The 22,152-nt window shown below is 44.9% G+C and overlaps 1 protein-coding gene across 1 annotated transcript in view; it reads left to right on the forward strand.

Annotated features, from left to right (window-relative positions):
* Positions 1–22,152, forward strand: part of SCML4 (Scm polycomb group protein like 4) — a 73,017-nt gene that overhangs the window by 43,549 nt on the left and 7,316 nt on the right. The window contains exon 7 of the mRNA XM_087776736.1: positions 14,731–14,997. Coding sequence (XP_087632862.1) covers positions 14,731–14,997 — 267 coding nt within the window. The remainder of the gene's footprint in view (positions 1–14,730; positions 14,998–22,152) is intronic.

The following is a 22,152-nucleotide window of genomic DNA, read 5'->3' on the forward strand; positions in this document are numbered from 1 at the left end:
TAACTGTGCCTCATAAAGCCCTTGAAATGGGGAATTTTGGAGAGGGGAAAAGCTGCCTCTTCCCCAGGGCAACTAATGCCCAGCTCAGGAGCTGTCTGTCCACGGCTGTGTGGCAGAGAAACTGGAGTGACAGCCTCACACTCTTCATGCTGCACTCAGCTGGAGCCAGGCAGACATAATATTCCTGTTCATCATGTCAGGCTGTATTCAACAGCTCCATTGGCACCAGTTGAGTAACTCCAGTTTTAGGCACTAGGGCTTGAGCCACTGAGTCTATGTTTAATGCTGCATTGCCTAAATCTCCTTCCATCTCCCCAGGAGCCAGTGTTTCTCTGCAGCAAGGTCAGCACAGGGGGGGACCTCTGCTACACAGAACAGAGATGGGGTTTCCCTGTAGTGGCAATAATAAGGAGGACAGTAGGAGCTCTTCTTGTAGACGGGTCTGTGAGGGCGCCTGTTGGGATAGAGCTCGCATGGAAGGAGCAGAGCCATAATAAAGCACCACAGGAAGCCATGCAAAGCAGCCACATTTTTCATTGTTTCTGTTCTCCAGCTTGTAATCGAGATGTTCTTTCTTTTAAAATCATGTGTTTTTCAGCCCCTGTGTACCAATGAATTTAATACATGTATTGACTTTGGTGCAGTTACTCTTGATTTACACTGGCAGAAGTGAGAGGAGAAGCCGGCATCGTGTCCAGTCATATTAATCCACTTATACCATACAGGAGTCACCTTTTAACCTTGCCCCGAAGCACATGCCCCTAAGCCATTATTCACCTGTGCTCACAGCAAACTGCCAGATGCTAATGGCTGTGTACAGGCCAGGTGGGATTTGTTGATACATGCATATATCACTTACAATGATGTTTTACATGTCTAAGTACGCACTCACCAGCCTCTGCAATGAGCCTTGTTGGCTGTGTATTACCCTCCCTGCACCTGAGCCCCAATGCTCTGCCTGCCCTGCCAACGTGTCTCCCACCAGCACCCAGCGGCCTCGCACGTGGGGTGAGGGTCCCTCTCCAGCCCTCTCCCAGTATCAGTGCCTTCACTGCCTTCTCTTGGCACATCTGGGGTCTTACCCCATGGCTCTTCCTCAGCTGTGGGGGGACTTTCTGGCTCATGAGAGCAATTTGTGGGGAGCAGCTGTGGGATGACTCCCAGAACTTCATCTGGGAAGTGCCCAGCTCCAGGTCTGCATTACAGCAAATGCTGAGATGTTACCTGTCCCCACAGCACCTGGGTTCAAAGCACCTCTGGACCTGCACCCCAGAATTCTCCATAAGAGCAGTAGAGCAGTTTAAACTAAAATGTTGGCAAGATCTGGGTGAACTCTGCAGAAAATGCTGTGAAGCGGGCCAGGGGCTACATGGATGGGAAGCCAACAGAGATCCTGTGAAGTGCCTCTATCCACGCCCTCTGTGTTCAGCTTTCATTAGTCCTCCTACGCTGAGCTAATGGAGGCTTGGATGTGAGCATGGGAAAGAGACATTTCTGGAACACCTACATACTGTTGACATGCACCTATGCAATGTGAGACTGTTATTTTTCAGAGGAAAGCATGTTTGCTATAAAACTTCTTGCCAGCCTGATGGTGGGCACAGAAATTGAAGTAGTTTCTCTTACATGGGAAGCATCAAACTCGATAAGCATCTTCTTTCCGCTTTCAGTCAATCCTTTCCTTGCTCTTTCTGTCCTGAACCTTTTGTTTTGGTCATTTTGTCCTGTTAGACAATTGCTGTGCTCCATGCAGAGCATGGCTGCGTGTAGCTGCAGCAAATAATTCTTTATGCAAGGACTCCTGTCGCCACTTTGTATCCTTGTCCTCATCAGGGAGGGAAGACAGTGAAGGTCCCCAGCCTTGCTCCTCTCCCCATGGCCAAGTCAAATTTGCATGCGTAGATACCATATAGTGTCCCCTACCACTGTCCACAGGAGAACAGCACCTCTTCTCCTGGCAGTGGCTGGAAGTAGGGCCCCATATGGAGCAGAAGCACAGCAGGAGGTAGAGGTACCCTACGCTACATCAGTGCCTCTATACATAGGAAGGTGGGCTCTTCCTATCTACAAGCACTTGAAAAGCTGGTAGGAGAAGTGCTATAGCAATAGCAATGTGCTATAGTCACAAGAGCGTGACTAGTAGGCTGGGAGGGGGATTTTGTCAGAGACGTTCCCATTGATTGTGTAGGCAAGTCACCCTTCCCTGCTGTGCCTTTATTTGAACATCTGTCCAAGGAGGGCAATAATTCTTGCCACCATGTGCAAAGCCCTTCTAAAACAGCTAGGAAAAAAAGAATAACATGATAGAAAACCACATATTATTACAATCAATATTTTCTGTTCCAAGCACCAAATAAACAGCAGCTTAGAAATTTCAAGCCCTGAGAGGGCAAGAAAAATGTTGTCTTTCCCCTTTCTAGTACCGTGGCTTGTTTAATCTTGTCTTGTTGCATGCTACGAGGAACAGTGCTCCTGGCTTCTCAGCACACTCAGAATAAATGGCTTTTATGGCTATCAATAGCTTCGGCTCTCTTCAGCATTTAATTACCTGCAAAGGCCATTTATTGCCTCATATATTCCTCTACCATGAACATTATCCTTTAAACAATAAATAAAATATTAAGGTCACTCTTAAAGAGGGAGCCAAGGAACTGCACAAGCCATCCAGCCACAGCAAAGTCTAATATAAAAAGTTTGTCTGGTCTTTGGGGCATTTGAATTGACGGCAGAGCCTGCAGTAGAGCAGAGAAAGGGTGGGATGACTGCAGGCATTTCTTCCGTCCTTCCTTCCTTCCTTCCTTCCTTCCTTCCTTCCTTCCTTCCTTCCATGCGTGCATGAGCCTGTGCATCCATCAGCAGGCTGGGTGCCTCCTCCCTCTCCAGCTGGCCCCAGGGCATCCCACCAAGGACCCCCACACTGAGGTCCTGCCAGCAGCTGGAGCGCCGTCGCCGGGACTGGCTTCTGAAACGAAGTGTCCAGGGTGGTAACTCGGTGGCAGAGCAGCGAGAGAGGCAACTGCAGCTGGAGCTGCATGTTGTCATTCAGAAACCTGGGGAGGGACAGGAACAGCTTAGGATGGTACAAGAGGTAGGAAGTAAAAGCAGGAAGGTGAAAGAAAAGAGAGAGTTAGGCAATGCTCCTGTGGAGGGGTTTCATGAGGGTGGTAGTAGAGGCTTTAGCATTCAGGCCCTTTAAACCTAGACCGGAAGAAACTAATGAAATGTACACTAAGGGGCAAATCCTGGCACAAGAAAAAGAAGAGATGGACAGGAGAGATGAAATTCACCTTTGATATGATTTTCCTGAACTCTGTAGAATTGGTAGAATTGGATAAATTGACCCTTCTGACCTTTAAACTGTGTGATTACTGTTTGCTAACCCCCATATGAAGAGAGAGTCCCTTTCTGTTCCTTTAGGTTTATGAAATTGTATCTCCTTGTGGATGCTAAGCAATGAAGCTATAAGCAGACATCCCTCCAGCAGCCAGCTCAAGGGAAATCCTCCTTTCCACCTTCTGCCAGGCTGTTTTACCTCTGCGGTCTTGAGGGGGTGCAAGAAAATCTATCTATCTCCTTTGAAAAGCTACCCCTTAGAGGGGGTAGGCACTCTGCTCCCAGCGGTGGATGAGGAGAAGCCCAAAGGCCCTTCTGTCTTTCAGCCCAAGATCTGCTCAGAGCCATGGCACTGGCAGTGCTGGAGATTGCCTGGGCTGCAGCCCTGGGGGTTAGAAGAGAGAGATAAGCTATGAAATGGATTTTAAAGAAGGGAAAAAAAGATGCTTTATTTTTCCATATCAAAGGGTATGCATAAGGAAAGTGGGTGAAATGATGAGATCATATCCACTACAGAAAAAAATACCCCTGGGTATAAGCATTTAATTCAAGCTTTACATGCGCAGTCATGTGGAGGAAGCATGGTCACTCTTTTAGAGCCCCGGTCAGATAAATCGTGATTGCAACTCTGTTTTAGCTTCAGTTTTAGCTTTAACTTTATTTTAGCTGGTTGAGACTTTTTCGTAGAGCTATATGATTCCTTTAGGAGATGCCTGAAGTTAGGAGTCTGGGCTTTGATTTTAAATAGCTTAAATTAAAGGTGAATTAAAGTTTCCATTCCTAAACTTTTCAAATATTGATACAAATACCTGTGATCCAATACACCCATATTTCAAGCAGTCAGATCAGCAGGCCACAGGCCAGAACTGATGATGAAAAACCTACCCCCCATCCAAGTGCTGCATGCATTAGCCAGCATGACCCACCAGATTTTTCATACATGTGAGGAGCAGAAAAGTTGACCCTCAGGATCCTTACCTTGTGCCAGTTCAAGCCACATTAGATAACATCACTTGGGAGCCACACACAATGTGTCAGTGTAGGCTCTGATAGCCCATGAAAGTTGTGGGCAATTAGATGTATAGCTCCTTGCTGCTGGGTTGCTGTCGCAGCCAGGGTAATAGAAAGACTGGCTATGGCAGTGGAGGGAGCTATGAGAGTTAGCAAAGACAGCACTTACTAAGTAAAAGACAAAACAAGAAATGTTTTGGAAGAGAGATGAACACTGGCTCGTGTTTTGTGAATCTGGACGAGAGGGCCCTTGCTTCTGGGACTGCCTGGTACATGGTGCCTACAGCAGGGCTTGGGCTTGCACCTCCACGGGAGGAAGCAGAACCAGCTGAAAAGGGGGAAAAGAGAGTCTTGTGTTTAGCCTATTTCCATTTGACGGATCTCAAAGCAGATTCAGAATTTTTCTCAGGGGACATTACTAATTTTTTCTTAGATGTTCTTCAGTTTTTCAGCTCAGTTTTTCTCCTCCCCCATGTTGCTCTCTTTTTTAGCCTTTTAGCTTAAAAGATTAAAAGGCTCTTCCTCCTTTATCTGTCTTTATCTACCTTCTGTTTCTCTCTATCCTCTTCCAGTTCACTACAAAATAAATGGAAACCCACACACAATGGCATTTCCAGTTCCATGGAAATAAAACATCCATTTTTTTTCTTGAAAAGTCTTGGCCCCTGTTTAGTTAACAGTGCTCCCCAGCTCCTTAGGATTTATTTGGTTGTGGTAATTATACAGAGTACATCAAAGTGCCTTTCGGAAAGTAGTAACATGCAGCATTTGCCTGAAGAACATTCATCTGTTGGCAAAATGAGTGCAGAGCAGGAGATGAAAGCAATTAAGAGAGTAATGGAAGCAAACTGTTGGCAGTGATGTGCAGTTTGGTGTTTGTGCTGGGACAGTGCTGGCCGTGGGCAGTGATGTGAAAGGTAAGGGTGCAGGGCGAGGAGTTGCACCACCAGCAGCTGGGCAAGAGAAATACGTCCCCACCTCTCACTGAAAATAAGTTTCAAATGGAGGTTTGGGGAATATGGTAGGTTTCTCCATGGAAGAGGTAAGGTTACAGAAGTGATTTAAACAGAAAGGTGGCAGCAGCTTGCTAGACATCAGCAGAGAAGCCAAAGTTAAGGAAAATGTAGTGAGGCTGGGGGTGAGTCCTGGGATGGGGTCCTGGGGCAAGCCCAGCTTCCCAGCGGCATGGCACAGTGCAGCACACCGGAGTGAAGGGAAACTGGCTCTGGGGGATCGTGGAGAGAGGAGGGGATTGAAAGACCCAAAAAAGGGGATTTGGTGAGTTCCTAGCTGCTGGGACTGAGATCAGCCAGGGAAGTCAGAAGCAGCAGTGGAGAAGGCAGGAAAAGAAAGGATTTGTGAAGGGGAACTAAGGCTTTAGGGCCCAGCTATGTTGTATTTATATGGCAGAAGAAACCCCAGAAGAAAGATCAGAAAGCATCTGAGCTGCAGCACTGGGCAGTGAGAAATGAAGCAAAGACTTTATAAAAGATCTTATACCTACATATAAACACAGGCACAGGCTCATGCTTTATATGTGCTCTACCTAATTTCTGGATGAGATTATTAGTTATTAATGGGCAAAGGCAGCTTATTTTTCAGTTACTGTACTTTGCTCTAGACACCTCACTTCTTGTGTCTCAAATTATTTGTTTTTCAAACAAAAAATTGCTGTTAAGTATTTTAAGCCAGTACTAAGCAATGTAATTCAGGGAGATTCATCATGGTGGTAGCAGAATAGAAATGCACTAAGTACTTCAGCTGCAGAGAATCCCAGTATATAACATCTTGAAATTTTCAAATAACACAGTCATTTTCATCTAGTCTATTCTATATACAGCTTTCTGTGACTTTTATCAACGCTGATTTATAAGCATATGGATGACATTATAAACTACCTGGATACAAAAGCCCCTGTAGGTACTGCTAGAAGCTGGAGACAGAAAAGATCGATCGCACCCTCTCCCACCTCCCTCTGCCAGTGCAGAACTATTGCTGTGCTAAGACACAAAACTATACAACCCCGATAAATCTCCTTTTCATGATGTACACTTTGGTGTAACATAAAGGCAAGGGAGAAGGGAAGAGAACGGAGGAGCAGGTCTGAAATCAGGGGGAAGAGACCAAAGGAACACTTTTTCTAAAGGCTGGATCCCGATGTCATTGAAATCCCTTTGCCTTCACTTGTGGGTATGCAGTGCCTAAACAATTTGCCTACACTGTAAGACAGGACTAAACCTCTCCATTGCAACACAAGAGATTTACTCAATCATTCCCAAGCACTTAAAAAAATTCTCGATGGGTTATTTATACACATGAGCACCTTTTATTATTAAATCTAATCTATTTGTCAGCAGCTAGCTTGTGAATTTACTGTACCTTTTTACTCAGTTTGGACAATAAAACCATGTTGATCTGTTCCCAGCCGGTTTCATTCCCTGGTTCTACTGCATTAAACACAATGTGGCTGTTGTCTGGGCTGCAAACACTCAAGGGAAATCGTTTAAATAATGAAAAAAATTGCCTATGCTGAAGTCCTTGTAATCAGGACAACATTAGATTTTGGAAAATTCTCTAAAAAATTTAGATTCTTGATGTTAACTGACTGGCAGCTTCTCCTTGGGGGATTTGGCATTTCAGTTACTGCAAAATGTTTTTTACCAGTTAGGACACAGCGAGATGATACATGGTGCAGTAACGCCTCAGACTAAACCCTGGAGAATTCACTGCAGGTTTTATCTCCACAGTGGTTTCAGTGTTCATACTATCTACATTCACAAGTGGATGAGGCTTATTTACATTTTCCTGTTCTGACTGACTAGGACTCCCCCCTTCTCTCCCCCGTGGATGCAATTGTGTGTTCCTATAACCCATGCAAAAGTTATTCTGTAGACCGAAAAATGCAGGCATGACATCCCTGAACCGCTGTTGGTGGATGCCCTGGGCTGCCTGCTCGCTCGCTGTCTCTCTGCAGCAGCCTCGGGGATGCTGTGGCTCCTTGGGGACGTGTCTCCATGCCACTCTGCCTTGGTGAGCAGCAAGCAGCTCAGCTCTGCTGCCATGAACCAGACGTCGCTCCCTGTGAGGCTTTCCTTCTCCAGCCAAACTGTGGCAGCCACAAGCTGGTGTGGAAAAGGTCCAGTCCTTGCCCAGCCGCATGGGGTGCAGATTGCATGCACCAGAGAGTGGTGTTGACATGATGTAGAAACACCTGCTAAGGGGTGACATCATATTTTCATTGTGCTGCATGCCTGGATGGGCGATGGAGCTAAAAGGAATGGGCTGGTGCTGTAATTCCAGAGTAAATCACAGCAGGCAGAGCTGGAAAGTCTTAATCCATCATAGGAAGCTCTTATCTTTAGATAGATGCATGCAGGCTCAAGCTACAAGGAAGATAAGGTGCATGGTGCGTTTCTGACTGGACAGAAATGTGTGAGGGTGTTTGGTAGACACAGAAAAAGTTATTTTTTAATCTTTTAAGAGCTGATGTTAAAACAGAAGATAGCAGTTCAGAACCAAGGCATATCTTTCACACTCTTAAATACTGTTTAGATCTCTCTGCTTTCTCCCTCCACAGCTTACACTAGATTGAACTGATGGTTAAACTCACCTGAAGTTATTTCCTTCTGCATTCCTGCATTTGATTTTTGTGTTTCCCCACTTTTATTTTTCCTTCCATGAAGGCTGAGATGCAGGGTTTCTAACCTCCACAGCTGCTTAAAACTGTCCCCTCCTGCGCCCCCCCCCCCCCTCCCAGATAGGGCAAATGCCATCCTTGGGTGGGGAGCTGGGGCCAAGCTCAGGAACTATAAAATACAGGCAAAGATAAAACTGTACAAGGAGTCTCTCAATGGGATTTTGACTCTGTGGCTGGCTCCTCTCAAAATGACTGGGAGATGAGAAAAGGCTGGCCCTGGCTGGGGGAGAGGAGAGGTCTGAGGAAGCTATGATATCATGCCGCTTAAAATATGGAGTTCACAGCCAGTCAACCCATTATAGAAAATATATGGTAGCACTTAAAAAGGTACAAGGAAGGGTCAGAGGGCAAAGCCCATCATTAAATGAATGATGAATAGGAGACAAGACACAAAAAAGAAAGCGTGGGGGTGGAGAAAAGAGAAAGAAAGAAAGAAAGAAGGAAAGAAAGAAAGAAAGAAAGAAAGAAAGAAAGAAAGAAAGAAAGGAAGGAAGGAAGGAAGGAAGGAAGGAAGGAAGGAAGGAAGGAAGGAAGAAAGAAAGAAAGAAAGAGAGAAAGAGAGAAAAAGAGAAAGAAAGGAAGAAAGAAAGGAAGGAAGGAAGAAAAAGAAAGAAAGGAAGGAAGAAAGGAAGAAAGGAAGAAAGGAAGGAAGGAAGGAAGGAAGGAAGGAAGGAAGGAAGGAAGGAAGAAAGAAAAGAAAGAAAGGAAGGAAGAAAGGAAGGAAGGAAGGAAGGAAGGAAGGAAGGAAGGAAGGAAGGAAGAAAAGAAGGAAGGAAGGAGGAAAGGAAGGAAGGAAGGAAGAAAAAGAAAGAAAGAAAGAAAGAAAAAAGAAAGAAAGAAAGAAAGAAAGAAGAAAGAGTGAATGAGAGAAAGAAAGAAGGAGAGAAAGAAAGAAAGGAAAGCAAGAAAGAGAGGAAGGAAGAAAGAAGAAAGAGAGAACGAGAGAAAGAAAGAAGGAGAGAAAGAAAGAAAGGAAGAAAGAAAGGAAAGCAAGAAAGAGAGAAAGGAAGGAAGAAAGAAAAAGAAAGAAAAAGAAAGAAAGAAATCAATCAATCAATCAATCTATATTGACTCTGAGGAAAAGAAGTTTATGGGGAATTTAATTAGAGCAAATACAAATGCTGGAGCATTGCAGGTGGTGGAGTAAAAGGTTATGAAATGACACAAAAATATTAGCCTAGAAGGAAGGGCAGTTGTCCTGGGAAGCTACTGGTGTGTAAAAGAGGACCTCCCTGGTTTGGTGTGCTCAGAGGTGGGGGTGCACGTTTCCACTGATGCCCCGTGCAACCTTCACTTGGGTGCAGCCACTCTGTGGCTTTGCAGGACGTGGCCTGGGAAGGGGAACAGCCCGGGAAGAAGTGGCTATGCAGGTCAGCGGTACGGGAGGAGGGAAAATAGAAAAGGGGGACAGGAAAATAGCTGGCAAAATGGGAAAAGGGTGATGCTGCTGGTGTGGGAAAGCAGCGTTAGAGCTGGTGCAAGGTCAAGATGGTGGGAATGTGATGGAAGAAGCAGTAGGAAGAGATGATGGGGAAGAATGGAGGGAGGAGCAGGTGGGGGATATAAGGGAAGGAAGCCTGAGTCAGGAGAAGGGAGAAAGGGATGTAACATGAGAAGTGATGTGGGAGCAGCAGCAGGTGAGGAAAGCAGCACAAGACATGTTTGGCCTGGGACGGGAGGAGAGGAGAGAAGGCAGACTGGAGAGGACAGGAGTGTCTCTGGAGTGCAGAAAGAGCTTTTACCTATAGAAGAGATTTTAGCAGAATAAGTTTGGGTTTTTTTTTTTAAGATAAAGAAGAAAAGTGAGAGATTAGATCTGCCCAGGAAAACATCAGCTAAGGATCATCTTCATGGGTATACACTCTTCTTCATTTCCTGCTTGACTTGAAATTGGTTTTCATTTGCTTTCCTAATGCACAATGGGAGGCAAAATTCCTTTGTCTTTCTGGAGTGTCTCTATTCCCAGACGCTACCAGAGGCTGCTACTTTAAAGAAACTCAGCTAAAGAAATGTGCATTTTTAAAAGCAGTTGCTTTTTTCTCTTCCCCTTTGCTGCATTTTAAGGTGTTCTGGGTGTAACAGACTTGGGCTTTTCAATCCAGTTGCCTGTGGACCGTTCATGGAAAGAAAAACTATGCCAAAATGGCTTGAGCATCTCAGGGTAGTCAACAGTTGTAATAGCGACTACTGTGCTCAAAGAAAAGGCTTGAAGCAGCTTTCTCATAAGTCCTGCTTTAAAACATTGTGTACTAATTTCTCAGTAGTGTGTGCCCTTCTGCTGACTACCTAGAAAATAAAATACAGAAGTGTAACAGCATACAGAAGGGCTAAGCTACAGATTTATGAAACTGTTGCATTTTAAACCTCAATAGAGAGTTATGTTTTCTTCTATTGTCTTAGAAAACATGTTTTTCCCTAATTGGTCAAAGTGGGATTAGTAGCTGTGAAAGTCGTGCACTTTACAAGGTCTTCTGGGAGCTTACAAAATGCAGATGTTTTCATACACATACACTGGTCGAGCCCAACTTGCACAGCTTCTCTGTGATACAAACTAACAGGGAGCTGGAGAAATACCAACACAAAAAACTTCCACAGTCTTCTGTAGCTTCTGGACAACGGAGCCCATTCCTCCCGCTGCCTCGTGCTCCCTGCCACTGTAAGGGGCCCTGGACCCCCTACGTGAGCCCTCACCATGGTCCTCCCCCACCCTCTGCAACTGCTTCTCAGAGTGGAGAAGATGTCAGTCATAGAATCAGAGGACAATTCAGGTGGGAAGGGACCCCAGGAGGTCTCTTGTCCGACCCCTTGTCCAAAGCAGGGTCAGCTATGGGGTCAGACCTTCTGTTCTTAGGGCGTTGTCCAGTTGGGTCTGGAAAACTTCCAGTGCCAGCGCCTGCACAGCTGCGCTGGGCAACATCTGCCACTGCCTTGCTGTCCTCATGGGGAAAAGGTTTCTCGTTACATCCAGTCTGAAGCTTTCATTTCCATTTTTGCCTGTTGTCTCTTGTTCTGCTGCCATCCACCACTGTGAATAGACTGGCTCCGTCTTCTTGGTGACCTCCCCATGGGTCCTGTGGGGCTGCTGTTAGATTCCTACTCCCAAGTTGCCTCTCCCTCAGGCTAAACACGCCCCGTTCCCCCAGCCTCTCTTTGCAGGGCAAGTGCTCCAGGCCCCAGGCATCTTGATGGCCCTCCGCTGAACTGACCCATTTGTCCACCTGTCTGGTATTGCAGAGACCAAACCTGGATGTCAGGTTAGACCCCTGCGGTACCCTACTTTTTACTGGCCTCCATACAACCCATTAACTGCCACCCACTAAGCCTGATCATCCCACCAGTTTCTCACTCATCCTAACTGTAATGTTCTAACTTGAATGCAAGAAAATTGTGGGAGACGGTGCTGAAGGCCTTGCTAAAGTCAAGGCAAATTACATCCATTGCTTTCCCTTTGCCCACAAATCCAGTCGCTTTATGATAGAAGGCAATCAGGTTGGTCAGGCGTGACTGATCCTTGGTGAACCCATACAGACTGTCACCTTCATCTCCTTCTCTGCTGCTGGGAGCGGGGTCATGAAATGCAGATGTCTTCTCCTGCCCTGAAGTGTCACCGCAGACTGTCACCCCTCAGGGGCATAATGGATTTCTCTGTGCCCTGAAAGTCCCCTGGGCCTGCCTGCCTCTTCCCTGCCATGTGTGGGTCTCTCCGGGGGATGGGCGGACCATTGCAGGGCATGGGCTCACAGAGACATGGTTGCTCAAGGTGCATTGGCTTGTGCAGTTTTACAAAGCAGCCCGCACTCAGCAGGGAGCACAGAAGCTGACCAGCACCTTTTAAAACTGTACGAGTTAAAACCTGTAACCACACATACTTGAATGCACAGTCTCCTTTTTCCTAATCTAACTGTGACCTGCCTTTCCTCATGAGCTTCTTTTGGTCAGGAAGAGGTGACTCTGATGAGTTGCTCTAGTAATCTACTGACTGCTCATGTCAACTTGAAGATCAGGAGCTCTGAAAAGGCTTGCTTAGAAACCTAGCTGCTTGAGACGATCCCTGCTCCCCCCCGTCCAACGAAGACATGAATATTGCTTTTCAAATTCCCAGAGCACCTTCCACTGGGGCATGTTTCAAACAGTAATGAATGGAGGCTCCTGCTTGGTCCGTGGCAATAGGCATCATTGCTCCCATTTTGGAGCCCAAAGCAGAGACATGCAGAATAAATCAATCTAGGTCAAGAAAAGAGCTGTAGGCAGAGTCAGGAACAGAACTGACAGCATTTGGCTCCTCATCATACTCATAGTCTCATACACAACTCATGGGTGTCCTTCCGTGGGGAGGTTTCACCCATACGTGTCTTATTTCACACAGACTACCGAGAGAGTCTGGCATCAGTCAACAAATCCCTGGTGTCCACTCACAAATTTTGGAGTCATTTATATCCCTCGTAATAAAAGCTGTATGCTGTTTATTTAGTAAGGCTCTTTTAACGTGCTGTTTGTTGTTTTGATAGTCTGCGTCTTCTTCATATTGTAATCATATTAAAAGAGTATTCTTTTCCTGGAATAAAGAGGTAATGATTCACAAGAGGCATAATTATTCCATGCAGTGCAGGCAGGATGCTGCAGAAAGAGCTGTCTTCTTTATGCATAAGAGGCTTTTATTGCAAGTGTTCTACACAGTAATTAAATTCCTTTGAATGAGAAGGCTTGATTGGATTTTCTTTGGTTTATTGGGAGGAGTCTGAAAAGCAAGGTATTTAGCTCGATTGCTACACGATTTTGGCATCTGTTGGAGGTTAGGGACAAAGGTTCAGAGTGTCTGATTCCCGTTTCTGTTATGCTAGTGTTACGTTAGCTGAACTCCATTGAATTCAGTTGAATTACACCCTAGCTGTATTTGTGTGAGAATCAAGCTCAGAAATCCCTGGCAGAAAGCAGCAGGATACCTGAACGCATGCTGTAAAAATCCAAATTATCTAAGGGAAAAAAGCCTTGCTAAAGGAAAGTTACTTGCAGTTGCAAAGGCAAGTGCCCAAAACTGAGGAAACTTCACATTTACAGTGGTCCTTCAGATCTGATGTTTGCCTTATGGCAAGTCCAGCTTTGGCCCAGAATGGGACAAAGTTTTAAAAGACAACAACAAGAAAATGAAAAGACAGGCAATCATGTAACAAAAATCTGTGTTGTTGCTTGACACACAAGCCAGGATGCTGGCATGGCACAGCTCTTGAGTATTTGAGTTGTCAAACTAAATCATGTTTGTTTGACATCAACTACTGTACGCAGCTGCCAAGGTTTTTTTTCAAAGGAAAAGAGTGAAAATGTAAATTAAAAGTAAAACTCTATTATATATAGCCTCAACATGTATTAGCAATGGGGTTTGGGTCTTGTAGCATAAATTACAGCATAAATTCTTGTTGCTCAATAAGGCTCAATAAGGCTGCAAAAGGAAGGAGAGTGTTGCTCAGGCAGGGAAGGAGATGTGCGACACCACATGGGTAATCTCACCCTGCTCAGATGTGTCTGGAGGGAGAGTACACATGATGAGGGAAGTGGCATTTTCAACAGCTCAAAGAAACATCATGGGGCAATGGAAAGCACTTCTGGGGGTTCCCTGCCTGCCAGATGTTAACACCTTGTTTCACACAGTGAGAGTGGGAATTTCTGAAGCGCAGGTTGCCAGTATTTGTAGGGGTTATGTGAAGGTTTGGATCTCAGAGAGGTTACCAGGGGCTCTGCTTGTATGCCAGTGGTGATGGTGGTGGAGGAGAGGGTCCTGGGGCTGGGTGAGGGGAGGTCTGGTTTTGCAGGGAAAACAGCAGGGAATGAGGAGGAGGAAGAGCTTTGACTATGTTTTGCAAAGACAAAAAAGACAAGTAGGAAGGAGCTTGAACATCGAGGCCTGTTGGGAGGAGACTGGGACTGGGCAGAGGAGGACAATGACACAGACATGGCTGTCTCAGTCCAGACAGCAAAGCAAGACAGACCTGGACCTGGGTCCATGATGCCGACACGTGTGTTTGCACCTGAGCTGGGTCCAAGCGACTCACTCACACATCTCTGCCCATTCTAAAGCTTGGGTGTGCTTGTCAGCTATCAAGCCTCTTCTCCTTGCAGGATACTGGGCCTGATGGATGTCTGCAGCTGAGGATATTTTCTGATTAATTTTGGTAATCACAGCCAGAACGCTTTGGTTTATTACCTTCAATCCCTCCTAGTGGCTGCCAGGCGTTATGAACCCAACAAACTGCCTGTGCTGTTGTCCTCCTCTGCCTTCCTCCTTTCAACTTTCATGTTTTTAAACAAAAGACAGAGTACACAATAGTTGCACAATCTTCCAGTCTCGGTGGTAGTCAGGGAGCACCATGAGGCAAATGGGACCCACCAGTCAGTGGCCCAGGACTTTACAGAGAATATTGCCATAAGCTGACACGGATGAGCCACATCAAGCCATAGTTTCCCTGTTGTGACTACTGACTTCTGAGCAGTTGTGCTTCCCTTCATTATTTATTAGTTCTCAGCAAGGATCCCTCCTGGAGCCAGCTGTCTGCACAGAAAATTGGAAATGGAGTTAAACTTCTTGCCAAAAAAAGAGAATTTTGGCAAAAATATATATATAATTTTTTTCAAGGGCTGAGTTAAAATTGTTTTTTTTAACTGATGTTTCTTTTGTGCCTTGGCTTCCTGAGCAGAAACAGTCATAGCTGAGGATTACCTGGTTGATGCTGCGAACATGAAGCGGTACAGCGTGGATCCTGCTGATTCTGCCTTCAGTTGCATGGGCTCCATGTACACCATGCGGCAGAGTCCTGCAGATGGACGTCCTGCTGGAGGCTCCTCTTCCTCCTGTAGCCATTGTCCTGCCCAGATGTCTTCAGGGGGGTCCTCGTCTACTGGCCTGCGGCATCAGACCTCCAGCCCAACACGGAACGGGACCTATCTCGAAGGAAACAGAAGTGGTAATATGTTGCTATGCTGGTGCCATGCTAGAGTCTTAACTCACTCCCAAATTCCTAGGAAAATTAGTGAGGTGGGTCTGGGTTGACATCCATCCAGACCACACACGCTTCCATTTAGAAGGAGAAATAATAACCTATGTAAATACAAAATCAATCTGTTCATCATTAAGTAAAAAGGTGAATGTTTTCTAATGCCGTTATTAATTATGTAAACATATGTATTATGTATAATTGTGTGGCAATCACAACTGCCATTATCAGCTTACAGATATAAATATTAATATGTAAGGCATTCCTCCAAAAGATTAATACTGCCTGTTATTTGTGTGACACCAGCTGTGTACAAGATATGATGCAGAGCAAACCTAAATATTAGTGCCTACCTCAAAACACTTTAGCAAAAGGCTTTGATTCCTAGCTGCATGGCCCATCCTGCCCCTTTGATTATGAACCAGGCCCGATTTTGCTTGAAAAAGATTGCCCAGCAAAACATATATTTTTAGAAATCATCCAGCTCACTGCTCAAGGCTCTTTTATCCTTCAGGAAGCAAAGTCACAAGAAGTTTATCTGCAAATTCAAGGGATGCCCTGGGAACCACTGCATTCAATAACGCTTCTACTTCCTTCTCTTTTTGTATTTTTGTCCAGCTACCCTGTTAGGATTTAGATTTGCTGGATCTCTTGCTCTACCCATTACCTATATTCCCTATTAGCCATAGTTTTTTTTTCTCTAGAAATGACCTGGGTTCATCAAATGGGTTAGCTAATGCCCTGAACTTCCGTTAACTTTGTCTTTGTTTGCATTTTCCAAATTCTCCATTAACAGGTCTTTATCTGTAGTGATTCAAACAGTGTCTTCACCCCCTAATAATTATTCAAACTTCATTTATGCATTTTTCATCTTGAAGATAGATCTAACAAAGGAGCTGAGTCTCAGCCATTCTTATGTCATTAATTTCTTTCCCTTCCTAATTTATTAATGGAATCTACTGTCACTCTAGTATTTTTTTTTTTTTTTAAATCTTGATATATTTGCAGAAGCCTTGCTGGTTCCCCTAGCCTCTTTGTCTACCATTAGAATCTTGATATATTTGCAGAAGCCTTGCTAGTTCCCCAGCCCCTTTATCTACCATTAGCTCATCACACTGTCTTTCTGCCCTTGCATTTCCCCTGGAAACTGCAAGTGATTCTGCATATTCTTGCTTGGTAGCCACTCCAGAGCCTCCTTCCAGTAGCTGCAGATCTTTGCATAATTCCTTCACATCCCTCACCTCCCCAACACCTGTATTATTTCTTGTTCCTGAACTTCCACTATTTAATATTTTAGAACATTATTCTTCCAAAATATGTATTACCAGTATTTACCCTTGTATTTCTTTGTTTATCTAAGTTTGCCTTCCTAAATATTCAATAGCTACCCAAAACCATCACTCACATTGTTATTATTCTTGCACACTTGTTTCCTTGGTTTACCCCTGTATTACTCTATTATACAGAGCACAGCTAAGCATTTGGTTCTCATCATTATTTTTTCTGTACTTACAGAGTCAACTTTGCTCAAAGCAAAGTGGATAGTATAGAAATGCACTGCTGCAAACAACTTTTAAACGGTTGTCACTAGGAACTGGGGGCCTCAGCTATGAAGAAAAGGAAAGGAAAAGCCACTTTCTTTCAGATCTTGTTCAGTGCCTCTTGGGCAGGCATAATCAGGTGGTGGGAGGACAAGAGGCTTACTGTGCACAGGATTTGTTTTCTCCTCTCCCACAGCTTCCCTAGAGACTTCTAGCAGAACTGGGACCCTTTCGTCAGGCTTTTTAGTTGGCAGCTGCGAGGAGCCAAGATTTAACAACATTGTTACTTGCTTGCTTTGAAAATTTTTATCATTCTGCTTGGGATCAGTCATTATCCCTTTGTAGTATACAGCAAGGGTCAGAGCAGTTCAGAGCAAAGGTCTAGCCGTGCATCCTGACTCCAGCATGAGACAGCAGCGCACCCCCAGGAAAGGGATAAGTGCGGAGGTGATGGTGCTTCCCCACCACCCCCTCTGCCTTCAGAAATTTGTGGCTCAAGGGTTTCCTGAGGCAGAAGTGGTGGATTCATATTTAGTAACCTTTCATGGATTTTTTTTTCCCTGAATCACCCAATGGCTTACTGAATACTCTGCGCATTTTCAGCATCCACAAAATACTGTGGTAGAGTTCCTGTGCTTAAAAATAGGTTGTGTGGAGAAAAGCCTTGGTATCGGGCGTTTGAATCTATGTTCAAGGGACTGAAGTGTAAAATCAGAGCTCCTTAAGTGTGCTCATCCGAATTACTTTCCCTTCTTGTTTCTGACTGTGAATGCCCCCGTTTCCCTGTCTCAGAAAAGTCATACAGTAGCCATGCAATAGGCTTCACAGGTTCCTGTATTCCTCTAGCTTGAAACACATTAAAGCACTTTGTAGAGCAAAGAGGAAGAGACTGCTTTTGCACCAGGCACCCAAGATACTTGGTTGTCTTTGAAGGAGCTACAGGTGACTTTAAGTGGCTCCATATGATACTTCGGGGTAACAGGACTCATCCCAAAACTGCTTAGTATGTTTTATGTGACATGCATGTGACACTTGCAAAGACTAGCTCATTTGGGACCTCTGAGAAGTTTGGCCAGCTCAGCAGTAAAGGCTCCCTAACACTGACAGTTATGCAGTGAACTTCATGAAAACAGTTATTAATTTGTTGATATGGATAATTTACAATTATTAACAATTTATTAGTCCCAGTATCGTCCATTGTAGACTAGGGTCTGCCATAAAGGTACACGCAAACCCATATGGAGATGGGTTTGCTGTCAAGGTCTCCAACAGGAGGAAGAGCGATCCCCTGTGCTCTACCAATACACACTGCTGTACGTCAGCACAAGTGGCTAGTGCACATTTGTGCTGCCACCATCCATCGCATTTCCTCTGATCCACCTGGCTGCTTTCTGGAGCCTCCAGCAGAGAATTTCCCGCAGTCCACGGCAGGAGCTGGGTCCTCTGAGGCAGAGGAGAGCCATTTGCTCTCAGACACAGCCAGACAGTTTTGAGTGGCTGTGATGTGCCACACAGTGACATCCATGAAGTCAAGGTGCCCACAGATTCATGACAATATCACTTCTAGTGTTAAAGAAACTGTGCTGTTTCCAGTCACAGCCTGGTTTCATCTCCTACTCCATTTGCAATAGCGTCAGCTCTGTAACATTGGAATTCCCACTATAGAGTCCTACAAAGCATTGTCTGCTCCTCCTTAAAATTAGAGATTACATTTCTTCACAGCTATCATACTTTTAGCCACCATGCTGCTTCCACTTTTACTGGCAATCCCAGACTTTTAAAATACATATCTTTCTGCAATTGCCTTAGTGTAGCCACACTAGAGGTTGATTACTGTCTTCGCAAAATCTCTCTTGCAACGGTCTTTGGAATCTGTGCTCTCACTACAATGCTTCTGCATGTGTTTTTCCTCTTTCTAGGGATAATTTATATGCTGCTGAATCATAAGTGAACAAAGATGAGTAAGCGGTGCATGCCAGTCTCTGTTCTTATCCTCCTCAGTTTGCATACTTACAAGGCAGGGATGGGCAGGACTTATTAATAAGAGGAAGAATTTCTCTCTGAAACCTCAAACCAGTCCTCTTTATTTATGGATATTTTTGAAAAATAGCTTGCCTTATTTATCATGGTCGGCAAATATCATGGAAAAAAACATAACCATAAAACATATCTCAGTGCATAGCAGAACATGTCTTTCAAGCGGAATGGATGAGATTAAACCTCAAAGCTCTCATTAATGCGATCGGAAGCTTGATGCCTAATTCTCCATGATTATGCTAAAAAATTCCAAACAACAACAACAAAAAATCTCATTTCAGAAAGCCAGTTGGGACTGCTAACAGATAAACATGCACTTTCCTGTCATCATTTGCCAAATTGAAGCTCTTAAATCAGGGAAGGAATAGTCAAGGACATCATAAACCTTTCCAAGCCTGCTTACATAACAAACAAATCCTTTATTCCAGGTATGAAGAATTGCGTGTTCAACCACAACATAATAACCTTAACCTTGCCCTGTAGCTTGTTATTTTTATGTAGATTTTATTATCCAATATGAGCAGTTAATTATTATCACCTGAGGGCCTTTGTTAAAGAGGCAATCCTGCTTGCTAATAGGTTTATTTCCTGAAAACATTTGGGGGTGCAGCGTTTGAAGTTTCTCTTTTTCCAGAATAATACTGCAAGCACCCTGCGGGGGATGGATCCAGCACCTCCCCAAGGCAGTGGCAAAGGAGCTGCTGACAGCATCGCGGGGCTCGGCGCTGGGTACCACTTCTTCAGCAAACACAGCCTGCCTGTTAATTTTTGAGGACACTTAGAGCCTGAAAGGTTCGATGCTTTCAGTGAGCTGCCTATTTTCCCCCCGCCCCTGCAAAGGAGAGGCAAATCAAGAAAAACCCAAATAAATATTTAATGCCAGCCCATGGCTGCATCTCATGCAGCTGGGTGCTGGGCCGCTCTTGCACTGGGCAGCGGAGCACTGCAATGTTGCATCCCCACGTGGTGCGTGACATGCCGAGAGTGGGAGCAGCTGCCACGCTGGTGGGACGAGGACTCTGCCCTGCCACGCCACGGGGCTGAGGTCACCAGCCAGGTGGTGCATGGCATCTCCTGCAAGCACCTGCCAGTGCTAAGCCCAGTCTTCTTTCCAGAGCTCTCTGCTGATTGTGGCTTGTCAACCCCTGCCGCGTGAATAAATATCCTATAATTGTGTTCTCCCACACACCTGCTTTTCTGATGCCTCTCCTCTTCTCCTGCTTGGTGTGCCCTAGACTTTTAGAAAAGTGTCTTCTACAAAGCCTTCCTCCTGTCCTTGTTTATAGTGGGACATGGTTTGTTTTTTAAAATAATTCCCGTTTTTCTGCGCCTTTGAGCGTCTGCTACTTCTGCTTAGTTTCAGTAGATCTGCTGCTCCTTATTATCTGCTCCAGTGCAATCAGAGAGAACCTTTTAAAATTTCATTCCCACCCCCTTCCCCTGAGGCAAAGAAATCATTTAGGCCTGCAGCAATATTAAAGTTCATCTGTCACTCCCTTTCCACTCTTATCTATCAATGACCGTACTCCCTCTGGGCTCTGTTTGTTTGCCAAGAACATATTTAGGGAGTCTGTTATTTATCTTTGCTTCTTTCACAGGTTTAACTCCATTTTAGCATCGGATTTCCTTGTCGTGCCTCTGCAGCCGTTCAGCTGTTGGCTTTCCCTCTCTCCATCCTCCTTCTCAGGAAGGTCCCGAGGCCAGAGGTGGGAGGCAGAGAAAAGCCTGTGTGGGGTGATAGCTCAGACGAAGCCAGGCCACGTCTTTCCATCAGCTTTGCTGGGCTTTGGCCGCTGACCCGGTATCTCCAGCCGTTTCTGTGCAGGCAATGGTCTCGACTGGGATGCCCCGAGACCTTCTGCCGCAGAGGAACCTCTTCACTCTCCTTGCCCAGCACCGCTTCAGGCAGAAGGGGGAAGTGCTTCCCTCTGATTACCTAAATTTCCATATCCCATTCCATTAATTTGACAAATTTTTGCCACTTGTCAAAAACAGGAAATTGGATTTGACCTAGATTACGATCTCTAAAAATAATTATTGGTCGCGAGCACTCCCATCTCTTTGTAATCTGAGTATTCATTATCATCTTGATTAATTCTGATGACAGGATGGCATAGGATACCCTGGAGACATGAGACTTCCTCATTTATCTAATTCTTAGGTTAAGTGTGAATACCTTCAGATAAGAAAAAATGTATAGTACTTGCCCTGCTGCCATCAAACACTTTTGTGCTTAATATAATCTTTCAGCAAAGTGATGCTATTGAAACAAACCCCATGCCTTTGTGTAGACATGAAATGACTTCTTTTCTTTTGCAAATAGAGAGATTACACTTAAATGTGTAAAGTACGATGCTAAAAAGCCAGAGTAAATTAAACAACAAAATACATTTTAAAAGATATGGAAAAACAGATTGTTTCCAGACTCGCTAGCTACAAACCGTTTTCGAGATATTCGTCTGCAAGCTGGTGGTATCCTAGTTTTACTAATAGCATTTAAAGGTAGCCCCTTACACACAAGTAAAATAACACATCTTAATTCATGAAAAAGCAGCAGAGAATCCAGGACTTGACTCTAGGTAGGTAAATAAAGACGAAACAATCTTTGAAGAGTCAGTATCTACACATAATTCTTGTTTTTGTATTATTATATTATACCTCAGGTAGGGATTTGAAAGGGTTATCTTCACCTGCTAGGGTCTGGAAGAGTTCTAGCTATGTGGTCTCTTTAGAAAGGTCATTTATATATTTGTCTTTAAAAAAATCAGATTTATGCTATTGATTGCTAGATTGCAAAGGAGTGAATAGAATTCCCCTTTCACTTCAACCTTTTCTTCTCATCCCCCTTCCTTTCATTACAGATATTTCCAATACCTGTGAAGGCTCCCAACCGCTCTCGGGGCTCTCTGTTCCCCTTTGCCCTTTCCTGGCATTTCTGGAAGCAGCGGGTTACAGGCAGGAGTCACTGGGCCAGGGGCTGCTCTCTCTGTGCCTGGTGTGAATCCCAGGCTAAGCCCCCTGGGCTTTCTTTACATTTATACAAATTTAAGGGAAAAAATGTGATCCTCGGTAGTGGCACAGCATCTTCCCCGACCACATTATGGCAGTAGTATAGAAACTTCCACAATCCTTTGGGCATGGCCAAACCTTTCTCTCCCCCCTCTATTTTCCAGCTGGTTTGTGAAAGCCTGGTTTTCTCCCTTACCTTTGGTTTGAGGTGCCGAGGTGCCCAATATCTCCACGCATCAGCTCGCACCCAGACCATCAGCAGATCAGGCAGGGGAGAAATATCCGCCCCTCTGCCTCCAAGACAAATCCCAGCTCTCCTACTTGTCCCTGACAAAGTTACTTGATGTTACTGATGATCCAGGGATTGGCCAAGATTACCCTCCTCGTTTTGCACTCTTTGTCTTCATCGGTTCATGCCAAAGGCTCCAGATGGTGTTTGCACCGTTGTGTATTGCATTTATTCTGTGAGAGGAGCCCAGGGTCGCCTGAGTCCATACGAACACCAATCCTGGCTGTCTAATTAAGAGGACCTGCGGCT

The sequence above is a fragment of the Nipponia nippon genome, unplaced genomic scaffold, assembly GCF_047370975.1.
Source record: "Nipponia nippon isolate SJK-2023a ecotype South Korea unplaced genomic scaffold, ASM4737097v1 scaffold_4, whole genome shotgun sequence".
Taxonomy (NCBI): Eukaryota; Metazoa; Chordata; class Aves; order Pelecaniformes; family Threskiornithidae; genus Nipponia; species Nipponia nippon.